An 18,013-nucleotide genomic window follows, 5' to 3' on the forward strand; every position below is an offset into this window, starting at 1 on the left:
TAGTGTGTTGAATAAATTTCTCTGTCAGCTTGAATTCAATGTTTTTTATTTTCTGCAGATATTTTATATTCCGTTTACTGTGTTGTCATAGATTGCATGCAGTAATTGCAAGGGTCAAAACATGGATTATGGAAATCCTACCAAGCCCACATATAAATAATTGACTTGTATAAAAGTAAAAAAAGAAAAAGAAAGCACAAGACACCTGGTCTTACCAATTTTATATTTGCAATTCTTGTCAGTCCATATGAATCCTAATAGGGTGCTGTGTGTAATCGAGGGAGTGTTTTAGCGTGTTTATGTGTTGGCTGATAATATGTGCTTCAGGCCAACTGCCAGCACTTATTGAAACAACATCCTGTGGGATGAATCGCCAATATGCCACTGCGGATAATAGTTTGTATATTTTAACACATGCTCACTCTTCCTTTTCAGACCATCTCTGTAATGATCATCACTTAACAGGCTTAGCTTTGTACAAGTACCAGCATATAGCTAATCAGCTTGTTGTGTTTATTGAAGCAATTGTCTCTGTGGCAGAAGCAACCTATCCCTGGAAGCAGATTAATTGTCATTAGATTATGCTTCTGACAGGGAAGAAGCCACAGCTCTTAGAGCCATTTCCAATGGATAAGAGAAGCACAAAATTGAGAGTATGATTAATTTTTCAATTTCTCTCAGCGGAAATCTAATAATTGTGCCCATAGATAGCCAAGGGCTCTTATTAAACATTAACATAAGAAAGAAAAGTAAGAACCAGAAAGATGCTATTTTGGATTGAATAATGTAAGATATCTGTAGGGCAGCAAGGGAAGAAACAAACTAGTCGGTTCATTTTTCAATTTTTTCCACCACAGCAATGTCTACCCCTAATTACTGAGCTCCTATGTCCATACTCAACTTTATATTTATTTATCCCTTGTGCTAAATGCAAATTTCTCTTAAATTTTAATAAAATACATTTCAGTAAGATATTTTTTTTAAATCAGTGGAAATCTCAACTCCTATGCAAGGTTGAGTTTTTTTTAATCGGTATGTCCCGTTAATGGACAGTCAAGCTTTTATTTTTTAATTCACGGTTATTATTATTAATGTCAGGCTGTCTATGGCATATAAATGCTTTGTTCTTTGATCTGGTGGTGGGAGTAAGACACATTCTGGCTTGTTGTCTCCTTACTTTCCAATAGAGAGACAGTTGGCCTCGCTTACATCTCCTCAGAAATATGGGGATTTGAGAGTATTGCCTGCCTGTGCCCAGCCATTGCTGGCTGATTGAATGGTTCTACCTGTTAAATGACAAGATAACCATGTCAGAAAATACATCTTTGACTCTGCAGCCCCTCACCTCAGCAGCATTTCTACTAGGGGCACCATCTCTCTCCTCACACACTTCATTTATGAATTGATAAGATAAATGTAAGGAAAATGTAATAATCAAATGGTAATCTAAATTTGGTCCATCCTCTTATTGATTCATTTTGATCAAAGCTGTAAAAGCCACATTAATGCATATTCCACATTTAATGGACTATTTCTAAGCCAACCACCACGTATGTTCTGCGCATGCATGAGAGGAAATAGCTCTCCATGCCGGCAGGCGGTGGTAGTCCATTGTTATGATACGAGAAGACCATTTTCACACCTCTGTCGGCCATCACTTGTATTATAGGTAGCCTACTAATTGAGAATAATGTCTAATAAAAAGTTGAAAGTGGCAATGGCATTGTCAGCCCTTGGTCTTTTAGTGGAAAAAGAAAAGAAGAGGCGGAGGCGACAAATAAGGAGGAACTGCACTAATGGGTGAAAGCATGGATACTACAGCGGCATCCTCAAGGGGCTTTCCTGAATCTTTGTCGAGAGCTGGAGATAAATTAAACCTCTGAACAGCCAATCAGATTGATTCCTCTCACTGACGGCGATTCTAAAAAGAAGGCCGATGGGTAACGATGGAGCTGGACACACCGCAAAAACTAGGGTGACCACTGCTCACCGACGGCCAACGATCTCCTTGGTGTGTCAGGGCCTTTAGAACTCAAGCTCCATGACAACAATAAATGGTGTTCTTCTCTTTTCAGTGACAAGAAATGATCTGAATTAGACACTGTCTTAATTGTACAAAAATATTGGCAACTTTGGGTTTTGTGCATCAGATATTTGTAACTACAAGATTTATAAAGAGAACACTAGTGTGCATTTTAAAGGGAATATAATTTAAATATTTGAATGGGTTATTTGCATAATGAAGGTGTGGTTATAGTAATATAGGGACCAAGGCTGTGGTGGAGGGACCCAATGTGAAATTTCCTCATGGGGGCACGGAAATTCTGAGGATGGCCTTGCCCTCACTTTACAGCAATGTTTAAAGCGTTTGTTAAGCAATGTAAAAAAAAAAAGGATATCAAACTAATTATACAACTTTAATTGGTTTGTTTTGTTTTGTTTAAGAACGCTTTAAAAATTTAACAAGATCCTTTGGAAAGGTAAATGTGTCATTAGATAAATCTTTCAAAATAGTATTGTTATTTTTTTTAAATGATGCCTGCATTCAAATTAGCGAAATAGGATGATCAGTTTACCCTGAGATGACTAATTTTACCCACTGACACAGTTCAATTTACCCATAGTCTGGGGTAAGTTTAGTCACTGGAGTACTTTTTTTCTAAAGTCATATTTTCAAGGCCTTTTGTCAGAATTTAGAAGCACTTTTACATTTTCAGTTGATAGGCAACATCCCAAAATAAAAGAAAATATGTTCATTGTACTTCCGTCTCATTTTTCCTTGCTTGGAGAACCACATAAGAAAAAACTGTCTAATCTTACCACACTCCCCCCTAAGCTGTTCTGCTTGTTAAGCCTTTAAAGCAGGCCGTTGAGACAAAGAGGCTGATTACAAAGTTATTACGAAGTGAGGAAAGATGCACATTCTATTTTTAATTTGACCATTTTATTGGCAGAATGTTGCTTATGAAAAACAAGTCTATTTATTTTACAGAAACAGACGTTTACTCTAAAAGGCATACGGTCCTGAAACTTTTTGGGATTAATGCGTACCGAGTTGCTCATGTCTGACTTCGGTACAAAACTTAACTCTTACCTACCTACCATGGCAGCAAATGCATTATGTTCAGGTTCTGCTGAAATAAAATGATGGCACGTATACGCTACCGGTTAAAAGCTTTAGAACCCAATTTGTCCAGTTTTTTATTGAAAATTATGTAGTTTAATGTCTCACTGTACTCTGAAATAAAAGCATGTAACAAATTAACAATTGAAATTAAAAAGAAATCATGGAATCAATTCATAAACCAAAATGTATTCTAAACTTTTGACTCATCAAAGTAGCCACGTTTGGCAGCTATAACAGCAACTTTCAAGGCTTGATCAACCTCCATTGTTGTAGAACAGCTTTAAGTTGTTGACCCATTTTTTGTTCCCTGAAAAAGGCCTTTTTGTATAATTCTGAAATGTACATTATTTTTCAGTTTTTTTGCTTGAATTTCAATTAAAAACTGAAAAAATGGGGTGTTCTAAAACCTTTGACTGGTAGTGTATACCAAAACGTTTTTTCTTCCTTTTTTTTGGAGGGGGGAGGTCCTGTTCAGGGGTAAGCTGCCGTCATATGAATGTTAGGCCATGGATACCTTTGTGTTGATTCCATTCACTGCTTCGGGAACTCTAAAAATGTATCTATACCTTCAATTGCCCTGCCTGTAGAAGCATGAATTAAAATGCTCCTGCTTCAGCTTCATGTATTTGTATACCCCAGCAGCCTCTCTGGAAACAGAGAGAATGATCCCTTCCTGGCAAATGCAATCTGGGAAATCTTAGATTTTTTTTTATTTTTGGGCTTTTTTGTGCCTTTAATGGAGAGATAGGAAAGTGGATAGAGTCGGAAAGCAGGGAGAGAGAGTTGGGAATGACATGCGGGAAAGCGCCCCAATGTGGGAAATCTTTCTGCTGATTCACCACCAAGCATGAAGAAATTAGAAACTAAAGGAAAAAAATAAAGTTACCCACCTCTATATGTGTGTTTCTGTCAAGTCTCTTTAAAACTTCGGAGTTAAAGCCATGGCTCATATTTTAATCAGATGATGTGCCAGGGAAGACAAGCCTCACAAGGGACCTGATAGTTAGTCTGAACCTGACCTTATACATGTTTCTGTTAAAAGACCAATCAGTGTTCATATTCTAAACGATCAAATGTTTTGTTGTAATTGATGTTTTAAAAAATATGTATTATCTGATTAAGAAAATCTAATTGAAACCAACACTATGTAGGTTGGCTTCTAATAGAATTCCCCTACATTGCTTCAGGGGACTGTTTTTAGACCATATTAGCTTTGCTCCATTGTAGTTGAAAGAAATTTTCTCTCAGGAATTGATGCTTAATTTGAATGATAACAAAAAAGTAATTTTTTTCTTGTGTGTTTGCATGAGCATCAGCGTCTCTAATGAATAAGAAAAAATGAGGGAAAGTAAAATCAGGTAATTATGCTGAAACAGTAAATGATTGAACCACTGACCCCTAGTCATAATTGAATTTGCCTAGGCAAATTATTTTTATCACTTTGGTGTGGTTTTGTGTACTGTTTTTTATGTAATTAACTGGTGGAAGAAGAATAAAATACTTGAAACAGGATGGAGGTATATGTAGTTATCCCATTTACCAGCCAGGACATCATAGCTGGTAGAGTATGCTTTGAGGAAAGATATCCTTTCTTGGAAGGAGAGCAAAGACTTCACATCCCATCACAGTCATTATGCTCACAAAGTTGTTCAGCTTTATTTAATGCTTGAATAGTATAGTAGATCAGTTAGTCTAGATAGATAAACAAATATACAAAGATATAGTACAATGCAGCTCTGTGTATTTCAGAAAAAGCATTGTTCAAAATGCTTGTCATGGGTTAGTTAGACCATACTCAACAATGCAAATATGTGGCGGTCAGTAGTCCAAGTAAAAGTGTAACACTATGAGTGCAAGCGCACTGTCTGGGTGATGACATGTTCTACTTTACATGTAAATTATTTTGCAGTTCACCTCCAAATGACCCCACTCATGGTGATTCTTGTGCTAGCTTAAAGACAGAGGTGTGTTTTTATGACTAGGTGAGGCATGTCCTCTCCAAGGCCCCTAAGCACTGTATCCCTCATTCCACCCCTTTAATCACTGCATCAACCGCTCTCATAAACTTCACGAGATGTGGATGTGTATGTGTGTGTGTGTGTGTGTGTGTGTGTGTGTGTGTGTGTGTGTGTGTGTGTGTGTGTGTGTGTGTGTGTGTGTGTGTGTGTGTGTGTGTGTGTGTGTGTGTGTGTGTGTGTCTGTGTGTGTCTGTGTGTGTGTGTTTGTGTGTACGATTGCATGTGTGTTTGTGTAAGTGTGTGTCCCAGTGCCAAGTATATGCATCTGTGAGCATGTGCCCTATCTTGTTTCCCCATTTTAAACTTAATCAGCAAAAGTAAAAGCCATTGTGTGCTACCTCATGTTAAATAGGTGATTATTGGTAATAAATACTTTTTATACATACATTTAACAGTAGCAGTTTTCTTCTAGCGCTTAATGAGAGTAATTTGATTTGCTTGAGAGATTACAGTTTCCTAGAATTAATGCAGCAATCCCCATTTCAAGATAGAGTGAGATCTAAGATTCTTCACAGGTCGTGTGCTGCTAGATGCACCCCTCTCACATAGCAGCTAATGGACTTGAACAGCAGTCTGTCATCCCCCCCGCCCACCACACCAACAGCTCTATAGCCCACATGCCCTTGGTTCCTGCAGAGCTTGTTGTTTGGGCTACTTCTGCGACCAGAATTTTACTTTTAAACCGTATTCACACCAACAGTTGGTACATATCATTATCTGAAAAGGGGGATGGTGATAAGTCATTCAAGCTTATACCATTACTTAATTTGACTTATGATCATCATCTTCTGCAATATTTACTGAAGCCTGTATTCTGGTCTCTTCACATCCTTCTTCATAATACTATTGGGACCAGATAACAGAAGCCAGAGACCAAAAGTCTTGGTAGCATGAAAGGAATTGATTGTGTGTTACTTGTGTTGTGGCAGTCAGTCAGTTTCTAGTTAGGTAATAAATCTCAGCATTTCCCTGCTTTCTCTAAAAAAAAAAAAAAAAAAAAAAAGACATTTATTTTTCTGATGCTCATTTGTGTGGAAGAAGGTGGCCGCCATCATGTCAGTTAAATTTTGTTAAAGGTTTTCTGCCTATTTTTAAAAGTTTAAAATAGCTTCTGTTGCTGTAGCTGATTTGGTTAGGGCTCTGTAAATGATATTAGGAAGAGTATTTTTAGGAACGTTCTTTCGAAAAATATTACCAAAAAAAAGTGACAGTGCATTCCCGATGTAAACATGTTCATTTTATTTGATTGATTCAATCAAATGCAATTGTTTTGCCACACACTTTGGACCAGATACTGCTCTTCCCGGGTTACCCTTTGGAGGTTCACTAATGACATATTTCATTATTATAATATCAGGTAATCTAATGAGAGAATAATGACTTGCTGTAAATTAACGATGGTTTAAAAAAAAACCAAAAAAAAAAACATCCTTGTGCTCAGAAAAAAGAGATTAAAATACAATTCTGCTTTTTTTTGTAGATTGTAGTAATTAAACATGGACGACCTTGCAGTGATGTCACTCATTGGTTTCTGAAGAGTCGTTTTGAAACTGAACAATGGAGGTAGTTGTATTTGGAAGGGTTCTCCTTCTCCTTCTAACTTTCAATCAGTCTAATAACTGGTAAAGAGATGGAGCTGAGGCAGGCCTTAAGCCACCTATAACAGCTACAACCCACCAACCTGTCAGTCAACTCAACCATGCCCATAATTATGCAAATGTGCGCATAACTCTAAACGTTAATACAATCAAAACAGATATGTTAATAAAATAATACCATCCGTACTCAATAAAGAAAAGAGCTTATTACAGCCTGTTTTTATTTTAACCAAGCCGTAAATATTTCTATATCTGGTGTAAAACGGGCACCTTTTTTATTTTTATTTTTTTTTAAAGGGTCTTCATCTTCCTTGTGACCAGAAGTGACAATCCTTTGTTCTCCATACATACACATTTATTCCCAGTAAAAACAAAAATAATATTAAAAAAATATATTTCTTGTACCTCCCAAAAGCAAGACACACCATGTATCACATCATTTACCTGTGAGACCAGAACACATTACAGTCCAGTATGACAGGTGATGTATCTGACCCCGCTAGAGATTACTCCTTTTTATGGATGGAGAAATCATTTTTTTCTCTCTGTTTCTTTTCCTTGCCTTTATTCCTGGCGGCATCTGATCATATTACCCATCTTGGAATGACTTCAACAGAGACAGTGCTATTCCCAGAGAGATGTCTCTCCTTGCTGCAACTCAATCCATAGCCAATTGGACAGGCCCATGATTTATAGAAAAAGCTTCTCCTTTGGAGGAACTCTCACTACACACACATATATGCAGGAAATGTTCCCTTAGCAGCTCAAATGTTTTTTTTTCACAAGTTAGGACAGTTACGGGCAGTGAGCTTCAGTGGGAAAATATATAAAGTTTCAAATCACAGTAAGCCTTTCCAAAAATTCTATGACACAGCTGTTTGATGCAAGATACATATTTTAAAAAAAGGTTGTTCGCAAGTGAGAGATTTCTGCTTTTAGCATCTTATTAAAATGAACATAGCTCTTTTAGGAGATACTCATCTGCTCTTTGGGCAGATGTAATTTATATTCCATCTTTAAGGCAAAATTAGATGTTGGAAGTGTCATGCTTGCTTTCTTTTTTTTACTGATTCCTTGGATTATTCATCTTCATGAGTTGCTTTTAATTCCACATGCAGTTAATCATTAAACCGTGTGGGGTATAACTACAATTATACAATTCTACTACTAACTATTAAAGCTCATAGCCTTGGCAGTTGTCTCATCCCTCTCCTCCCCTTCAAGTACTATTTTACAGCTGCGTGTGGATTCCATTCATCTATATTCAACACAACTAAATTGGCAGATAAAGGGTTTTACTAGTTGTATCCCGGAAGTCTCGAGTGTATCAAAAATGTTGAGTCCTCCGTCTATGAGACCAGGGCAAATAGATCTTCCCATTCTAAACAATATCATTCATGCATGATAAAATCTGCTCACAGTATTCTGGGTCTCACGCTGGGCTTTTGGTAGCACCCATTTTCCCAAGCACACCACTCATTGCTACAAAGTGATGCAACACTTCCAATGGAGATGCAATAGGGGGGGAGCATGTGTACTCCATCTAAGTACCCAGCACAGTTGGCATGCATGTGCTCTTTTCCTCCCACTTTATCACCTTGATGGATTTTATTGCTGTATTCAATGGTGGGCATCCTGAGGCATCAAATGCTTAGAACAAAAGCTAAGGTCAGGGAGAGTGGGGCTGCTGAGATCTGCCCTCTGCATTGTTCCCATATTGTTCTCTCTTTTGCCTTCTTATTTTTTGTACTCTTTTAAGATTTTTATCATCCTACTGCTCATTCTCTTACTCCCTACTTGCCTCTGTATGAAACCAATGCATTGACTGCTCCTCTGAATGAGTTGCCTGTATGAGACCTCTGCACATTTAAATGGCGTTTCAAAGGCTATACTATTCTACAATTCCTTTTCTCTTGGTGAGTAGACATAAGACAGACAGTGACACGCAGCTGTGCGCTGAAAGACTTTCCGCTGGAGTGGATTAAATCAGCATCAGGCTAGTGGAGCTGATTACCCCAATAAGAAAATGCAGTATCTTAATGGTACATATTTTCATGAGGCAGCCCAGTTGCCGTTCATTTTGTGGCTAATATGTCTATTCTTATGAGTCATTTACTTCTTTAATTACCTTTAGCACCAGATGCACAATGGTGTATTAATGTGAATGATTTTAACTGCCACTTAATCATACTGAGACTATGAAGTTGAAAGGCGTAATTGAGGTGGAAGCGTGACTCATGAGAGAAACAATATTTAGAAGATAACTCCTGTTGTACTCAAGGACGAGTTTACATTGCATTTACGCTATAAAAACATGGTATTCTCAATAATGGTATACATTAATTCAAGACTGCTCAGTTATTAAATCATAAAAAGTTGTTTGGTATCAGACAATGCTAACACCTATATCTGCTCACTTGTATGTGTTGCATGTTAGATCATAGATCACTGTGTTAGATTGCATCATTGCTGGCAAATAAAGTTTCTGTTTTCAGCATGCAAATGTACTATTCTCCCTTTTGCAGCATGTGCACCTCTAGGAATCTATGTGATTTACATGTTAGTAATTTTTATGTCTTTGTATACTGTCTGCAGCTTGTTTACAGCTTTGCTGCGAATCACTTTGAATAGAGGCCTTTGGCCATTTGTTGTTAAATTGTTGGCTTAGCAAGTCTGTACTATTCAAACAATCAGTGCAAACAGCAACCGGAAGCTGTCAGGCCTACATAGCTGATCTGACCTTGCCAGATTGGGTGAAGAGGGTGGGGTTGAATTTGGGTTGACCTCTCTGTACCAGGCTCCAACACCCAAACTGCCTTACCTCTGCAACACCTCCAACCTCCGCTTTTGTTCTGCAATTTTCGCCTCTCTTGCTATTTCCTTTTTACCTCTCTATTCTCATATTGAAACACACACACACACATCCATGCATGTACACACATACTCACACAAATATGCATGCCTGCACACATGCACACAAACACACTACACCTTCTTTCTTAGAAAACGTATTTACTTTTTTGCATCCCAGATAAATGTCTAAGGAAGAGAGAAAAACTAAATTAGAGTTAATAAATAGACATGATCCTTATTGCTTATCTGTGCTCATGCATTTAGATTTAAATGACATGTATTCCATAATCAATTTACTTTCAACCATAGGCTACAGATCTGGTCACTTCTCCTTCTCTCCAAGTTCTCTCCGCAGTGGTCCAGTTTAGGCATGTGCATGATTAGCTGACTAAATGATAAAAGTATAAGCACCCTTCCTATAGTTGGCATTAGGATTATTAGTGAGTTTAACTAACTGTTAATATTGTTTTCAATTCAGGCCCAAAATGGTAGTCAAATGCTGTGTTTAAACATTAACCAACCAGGACGCTGGAAAGTCTATGTTGTACACTCCATGTATGTAGTCTTTGTTGCAGTGGCTATTGGATTTAAATCCGACCTCGGCCCTTTGCTGCATGTAAGGCTAGTGGTGCTACTACTGCTAAAGTTAGCCACTGTGATCCTGTGTTTAGCTGTGTTAAAATAAATTATGATACATTTTGACAGATTTTTGGGTGTTTTCTTAACTTAAGACTACAACACTGGTCAGAATTTCAATTTAACCAACTGTGAAATTAATCACTATGAACATCCCTTATCCAATTACACCTTCTCGCACATCTTTGAGCAATTAGGAGCTATCCGCTCTGAACCTTTTCATTTGCGTAGGCCAGGGCAGCTGGACAGTCATAATACTACAGAGGTCTTCTTTTAATGGGTTCTGAACAAACAATGCTGGCCCATTTCTCTATGTCTACTTCCAAATGGAGACCCTGGGTGCATTTGAATTGCTTAGGAAGGTTCCTAACTAAGTGAAATGACCCAGAAGCATCTAAGTGGCGGCCATGATAATTGCCGTTCAAATTCTCTAAAAGCTAAGAAAAGGTGCGTCAATGCTTCCTCCTTTAGCATAGGGTACACTGGACCATCCTTTATGAACGGAGATCAGATGATGCCGTCCCACAATTCCTTGCAGCCGCAACATTCAAAGCGACTCGCGCATCCGACCGTTCACTAAAACTAATGATGACCGAAAAGAGAATCCACTATTTTGTCACATTGCGCATGCACAGCCTGTATCAGTCATAGCAACTTCAAAGTACAATAAAGTCTCCATGTCACAGTGCTTACTGATTTGTGTGGTGGAGCTTAAGCTATTATGTAAAGCCATGTAATCAGATTATAATCACCATAACACAGAGCACTGTTTTTCAGGAAAAAGAGACAAAAGACATTTTTAGCCAGATGATGTTTTATTCAACATATTGTGGTAATTAGGATTATTTCACCGGTAAGAAGGCACAGGGGAAATTTTTTTTTTAATGCGCTTTTAGTAGTCCATATTCGGAAAATTGTAGTTTCACCACGGCAGAGCCACGCCAATAACCTCCGCCGTCGTTACGTCGCCTAGTGGAAATGCAGTCGGATTGTCAGACGAACGCGATCGCCTTTCCCGTAGTCCTTTATGAATTCTCCTAACATCTTTCCTTAACCTCATGATGTTTTCCCCGGGGTTAAGGTAAAGAGGATAGTGAAGGAGGAGGGACAAACCAAATCCACCCCCTGATTAATATCCCCCCGAAGCTCACTCCTTAACACTTATCAGGATCATTTCTATTTTCTCCTGTTTTTTTTTTATTATTTTTTTTATCACATTTGATTTCTACGAAAGTGTCATTTGAAAAATGTTATGACAGCTATATGTGTCCTTCATGTGTGAGGTTAATAAAGGCATTCTCTGAGAACCCTTTCTTTTATGCACAGTTCAATTTTGCTTTCTGCTACAGTTTCTGCTTATTACCTCAAATTACAAGGAATTAGGAAAACAACAGTCACGTGTGAAACATGTTTTTTTTTTTTTTTGACACGGTGGGAAAAAGGTGGCGGATACAGCAGAGAGCATGCTTGAATATGTTGCAAAGCTCTGAGCTGGGATTTGTAAGACACCCAGAGCTGGCTTTAGCAGCAGGAAACCCCAAAGCCTGTAAATAATCCACATGAGCAGACTGCACATAAAGACATCCAGTACTTAGCTGTTTCCTTATCACAGAGTGATAGCTCAGGGACATAAGAGAGGTTCCTGCCTCTCTTCACTAATAGGGTGTGAAGTAGATCTAAATGAAACGGCTGTTGTTTATGGAGGAAGTTACATTCAAATAGGGAAGAGGGTGTGAACTTTAAACACATTTAAAAAAGGGGAACATGAAAAGGACTGAAACTGAAAGGATCCCAAATTGTACTGGCTTTGTTGCTAATATAACCTTTGCTATGTGCACCTGGAGGGAACACTTCTTCTATATGTATGTATGTTTAATGTACATGTCCACCCACAAACAGTGAATGAATGTGCAAAGAAACTCAGTTTGCAATTCCAATGGGATTGTTTACTTAAACAAAATCCTGTGATAATGCCATGTCACATAACTTTGCTATAACCAAAGGATGTAGACAAACAGAGAACTAGAATGAGTCAAAACATTTTTCTGCCAACATGTTGGGACCATAGACTGTAAAGATTAATGGATGAGAAATGACATCTCCCATCTGTGGCGGCGGTGGGCACCGGACGCTCATTGTGTTAATTTTCTGCTGTAAAATCTGGGAATTTTTGAACGAGGTGTGTACTTGACTTCATGAGTTTTTGGAGCCAGCCTCAAGTGGACCCCCAACAAACTGCAAGAATTTGCTTGCTGCTTTGTTGGGACACTTTTGACTGTCAAACCTGAGTAAAATAATATTCTTCAAACAACCTTACTTTGAGTAAAGCATTGGTATAATAATAATAATAGGCATAATAATACAAATATTCAAATATACTGTATACTGGAAGATTATAAGCAACCCATTGTTTGACAATGCAGTTTCACACTTTATATTTTTACTTGTGATCATCAAACAGAAACAGCACACACCAATCACTGCATATGCCTCATCGACAGTGGAAAAGAAAGCAGAAAATATTGTTTTCTTTACACTTAAATCTTCCATGGGTGTTAATGACATTCTTGATTTTTTTTTAAACTATGAATAAGCATCATTACACTTTCTAAGTCATTTTAAGTAAGTGACACAATGTTTATAATAATATTATTAACCTTATTAGAGATTCTAAAACAACATGAAATCTACCTCACCCATTTCAGTTGTTTTCTTTGATATTTTGACTAGTTTCTTCTTCTTTTTTTTAACCGAGGGTAATTGGAGATAGAACACAGAATTACAGCATGAATTAATGATTGATATAACAAAGGCATTTTCCAATGTAAAAAATAAGTGTACAAATGTTTAATAATGTGATATAAAAAATGAGCATCCTCTCTACATTTAAATTCAATTTGCACCATACATTTTATCCAAACATAAAACTCATTTCACATTGTGAAAGACATTATTTCACAATTAGATATTGCATTCATACACTTCCTTTCCTCTTCATAATCTGTTTAGCACATCATGTTTTTATTTCCAGTTTCAGCCACCAGTCACTTAGTCCATTTTAAGCCTATTTTTGGACTATGGTTCTACTCCAGGCTTCTTGTTGATGTTGTTTCAATATTTTTTAACAAATAGTTAGGTCTACTACCTTCTACATATGTTATGCTTCTTGAGATAACTTATTTCCAATTTGGCGCTATATAAACAAAAATAGTTAATTGATTGATTGAACGTTGCCCTGGAAACATTTCTAGATGACTAAATTGTAAATATTGCTTGCACTTGTGTTGGAGTGAATCTTGCTCCCATAGCTCTCAGTTTTAATATACACATTTTTTAAGTGTATACTTGCTTGCAGGGGTTCCCCACAAAAATCTCAAAGCAAAGGAGAATAGTAATGCAGATTGAGATATGTTGCCCCAGCATTATTATCTTTCTGTGAAATAAAAAAAAGATACATCCACCTGCTGTTATACTACAACCTTCACTCTGAATGTCTTTCCTCCTTTTAGTCTTTTTCATTGTCTGACAGAACTGTCAGACTTCACTTGCACTGGAAGACCAGTTCTTGTAACTCTTGCTAATGATCTGTTCTCTGAGTATTCTATTCACACTTTCTTTGTTGGTATCTTATTCAGTCTTTCACAATTTTTTGATGAATTGTTTGTGTGTCATTCTTGTTTACTTCTTTGTGCTATCATCTCTTTCTATCACTTCATAAAGCATTCATACGTTTACTTTTTTTGAACTTCTCAAATGATTTGTCCCCTGACTGTTTGTTTTTGTTGTGGGAGCAATCATCTGAGAATCACAGAAAACATGAGGTCTTTTATTTACCCACATGGTTTTCTGGTGGAGGCGTGAGGCTGGCCAGCTCACTGTGGGAACACAATGCTTACTTTTCTTGGTATTGCTGAGAGTTTTCAAGACCACTCCCTCCCCCTCCTCCTGCTCTCCTCATTTGTTTTGCTCTGGACTGCATGTTTGATTATTTATTGTAAGGCAAAAGGGAGTTGTTGAAACAATAAACATGTAACTGCGTTGCATTTCTGTTCCTGTTAGAAGGTCAAGTGATTCCTTTTAAAGCAACAATAACGCCTTTTATATGGGAGTTTGCAGGTTCAAATGCACTTATGAGGAGTGTCTTTGTGACTTGTCTACACCTTACAGGTACGCACAAAACGGGGCCTTACACTGCCATATGTCACTTCCCACGCTAAGTTTGTGATCTCTTAAAACAAACCTGACGGTGTGCGCACGATAAGCAAACTGTACGAACATTTTGGAGGCAGGGGAAATAAGCGATAGAAGGGGAGGTGGTGAATTGAATATTAAACTTTACTGACAGATCCACGTCATCATAATCATACAAAGCGGCAGTTTCATTTACACAGACATGTAGTAAGCCATTTTCCACAAGTAACTTTCAATATGAAAAGATAGAAATGTAAAATAAAAATACTAAAATCTGCCACATTTTATCAGCATTATCTCACCTTAGCACAGAGGACCGGCCTGTATACTAACACAATCACTGATGAAGGGATCCAAAGTAGACGAACACAAAAATCATAGCACCACTAGTTGTTTTTTTTATCCAATATTATGCATTTAACATCAAGTTTAAAGTTTAGCTTTAATAAAGATTACTACCTGTAAGATGCACAGAGGGCTGGCTATGGCTCAGTCAGTCGTCTCTCAGATCCCCAGCTCCTGCAGTCTCATGTACTGTATGTTTGTGGAGGGGTTGTCTATGTCGCCTTAGATTGATTTCTCTAAATACTAGAGTATAAAACAAAGTTCTAAAATGTTGTTTGTATTCTATCAGTTCAACCAGGAAAGACTTAAGTAAGAGTTTATTATTATTTATTTAACAGTTTAGGAAAAGATAATTGTGCTACGTCTTTGGCAATTACACTCTGTCATGATGACCTCATGCACTCAGAGGGGTAGCGAGGCAGACAGCGTGAGAAGATATGGGGTCCAGACACTGGAGGTGATGGTGATAGAAGCATGCATGATGTGATGAGGATGTGGGTTTCTGGGGCTGTATCTGAATTCTGCTGAGCTGGAATGGAGGTGACTGGAGGAGGAGGAGGGATCGCACTGAAATGACAAGATGACTGTGGAAGAGAGAGAACAGATTTAAAAATTTGACCACAGCAGGATGATTGGTTGAGAGAGGTTGTAGCAGAATCAGGTTGGATTATTCAGACGATCACCATAGCAGGGAGATGGTGGAGGTGGTAGAGAGGGAGTGGCCAAGTTGAATGAAGGAAATTGAATGAATGTGTGAGAGAATATAACCAGTCCTCCTGCTTGAGCTTGTAAACTCCATATAAACTGTGACACTCCATTTCATGATATCTACTGTTATATTTTTCTATGTACTGTTACATTTCTTTATCTATTTTTCTCTTTATTAGGCTCTCCAAGTGGCTCGGCAGATACTCCTCCAGCAGCAACATCAACAGCAGTCACAACAAAACGCTGGCCGCAAATCCCCAAGAGCCAACGAAAAGCACCAAAGCCTGCAGGTACCAAATATGTTGTCATTCTCAGTTATTGATACGTGTTACTTGTTTATTAATCCAGACTTATCAAGGTGCATTATATGGTTTTTAGTTGATCAAACATAATCAAAATTGTAACATTTCAGTTTTGTTCTGGTGTCTACAACTTTTCTTTCCTGTCTGATATTTTCAAAATTGTACAGGTTTTGTGACACAAGAACAGTTTGGAAAAGGGTAGACTAGGGAGAACTGAGAAAGTCTTGGAGAAATGAGTTATGTCATGCTGAGGAAACTCAATGTCTTGTCCAAACTTTGTACCTGAAAAGTAGAAACAAACTAAGGAGTCAGGTCCCTACCAACAACAGGAGGCTCTAGAGAGCAGCTCAGTGGGTTAGATGATCAAGCTGGAGAACTTTGATTTGGAATAGAGAAGGACTTGGGTTGGGGAAGTATGAGTTTAGGGAGTGATAAAGTGGAAAAGGAACAGTGATTTGGACTGTGTACGTGAATATATGATCACACACACACACACACACACACACACACACACACACACACACACACTGTGTATAACTACATAAAATAGCGCGTGGTTAATGGGATTTAAAAAATAAATGCATTTATTTCAGCCCTTAATCTCATTGCAATTAATGCGTTAATGCTGACAGCCCTTATATATATAAAACACACACAAACAAACGCTCATAATTTATCCCATTGGGGGACTGCTTTTAATGAGCAATTGGAGCAGCTTTTAATGAGCAATTGGAGCCGCTAGGTTGAATGTCAGGTTTTGAAAAAGGCTCTTTGTTGCGCAGACGCAAAACACCAGTGAATGAAATATGACTGTGATGACCTTTCAGTTGCGTATGTATTTGTCAGGATTCAAATAAGTTGAAGGATCAAACTAAACGGTTTCCCGAGCCTTGCAGCAGGGAATTGTACAGCAGAGGTCAACAGAGGGGACCAGAACAGCAGACTCCAGCGTAATACAAGTTGTTGGTACATAGTGAATTACTAGACCATCTCCTACAGACAAAGACTAAATTAAAATTCAAATTTATTAATGTATACAGAGAGCTTGGCCAAGCTGTCACTCAGCTATTGAAAGAGAGTCGGGCCCTTCCCCTTCTTCTCATCCCCTCCCCTCTCCTGCCCGGTTCTTATAAAGAGAGCACAGGCTTGCTACCGAAGTATCATTGCAAATTGTCTGCGCTCTAATGTTGGGTGTTGCAATTTGCTGGGTAGAAACTGCCATTATGAAAAACCCATATAGGTCCAAAAAAATGTTTTTATTTGAATCTCTGCATTACATTTTCTGCCAAACAAACAAACACTAACCACGTACACACACACGCTGTTTTAGCAAAATCGTGTTCTGTGGGGAGATGTATTAAATCTCTTTACTATTTTCTCTCCTTTTCTCCCCACTCTCTCTCTCAAACAAACATTTGTTGTGAAACACCAGAAGGCTGTCAAACTGCTTAGATAATGAGTCTATGTTGAACTGGTTATCAAAAGACATGATCCAACAATCATGAGGCTATGTATTAAGCTGACACCCATGAAAGCACCTGATCTGCAGACACGGCTCCATTCATCTCAGCCGTCTTCCCATTAGGCAAGAGGATATATGCAGAGACTTTGGAGATGTGACTCACTTTCAAATTCATTCTTATTCGAGTGAAAAATAATGAAGCACGCTATACACAAAACATCTAGACATAAAGAAATCTGCAAAATGTAACACAAGAGAAAAAAATATTTATCAAACAAGCCTCAGGATCCTTGATCCACATTAAATGGTTCTTTGGTTTTATATCTTCAACTACAGTCCCCCCCCCCAACCAGCACACACACACACACACACACACACACACACACACACACACACACACACACACACACACACACACACACACACACACACACACACACACACACACACACTGCCCGCTCTTGCTCTTGATAAAGATCCCTCTGCTGGATACTCAGCAGCATAGAGGTGCTTTAATCATATGAGATATACAAACAGCTGCTAGACGGGCTGGGAAGCAGCTAAACATACTTGACTGGTCAAAAAGCAGGTAAATTACATTGACAGAATGACATGTGTGATTAAAAGAACCCATGCGGCTATTACCTTATGCGCTTCACACCTACAGTGGCACAATGCTGAGTGCCGGCAACTCCCACCCTGCTAATTACCATTATCTGTGAAATGGTGGGGTTTGACTCATTAGTTCCATGTGCATTTAATTAGTGGCAGTC

General features: G+C 38.2%; 1 protein-coding gene across 2 annotated transcripts in view; it reads left to right on the plus strand.

Moving 5' to 3' along the window:
- The window catches only part of foxp1b (forkhead box P1b), a 130,466-nt gene that overhangs the window by 62,398 nt on the left and 50,055 nt on the right, over positions 1-18,013 (plus strand). For both annotated transcript variants that reach the window (XM_065954973.1, XM_065954972.1), the window contains exon 4: positions 15,656-15,766. In XM_065954973.1, the coding sequence (XP_065811045.1) occupies positions 15,656-15,766 (111 nt within the window). The remainder of the gene's footprint in view (positions 1-15,655; positions 15,767-18,013) is intronic.

This window comes from Labrus bergylta, chromosome 5 (genome assembly GCF_963930695.1).
Source record: "Labrus bergylta chromosome 5, fLabBer1.1, whole genome shotgun sequence".
Taxonomy (NCBI): Eukaryota; Metazoa; Chordata; class Actinopteri; order Labriformes; family Labridae; genus Labrus; species Labrus bergylta.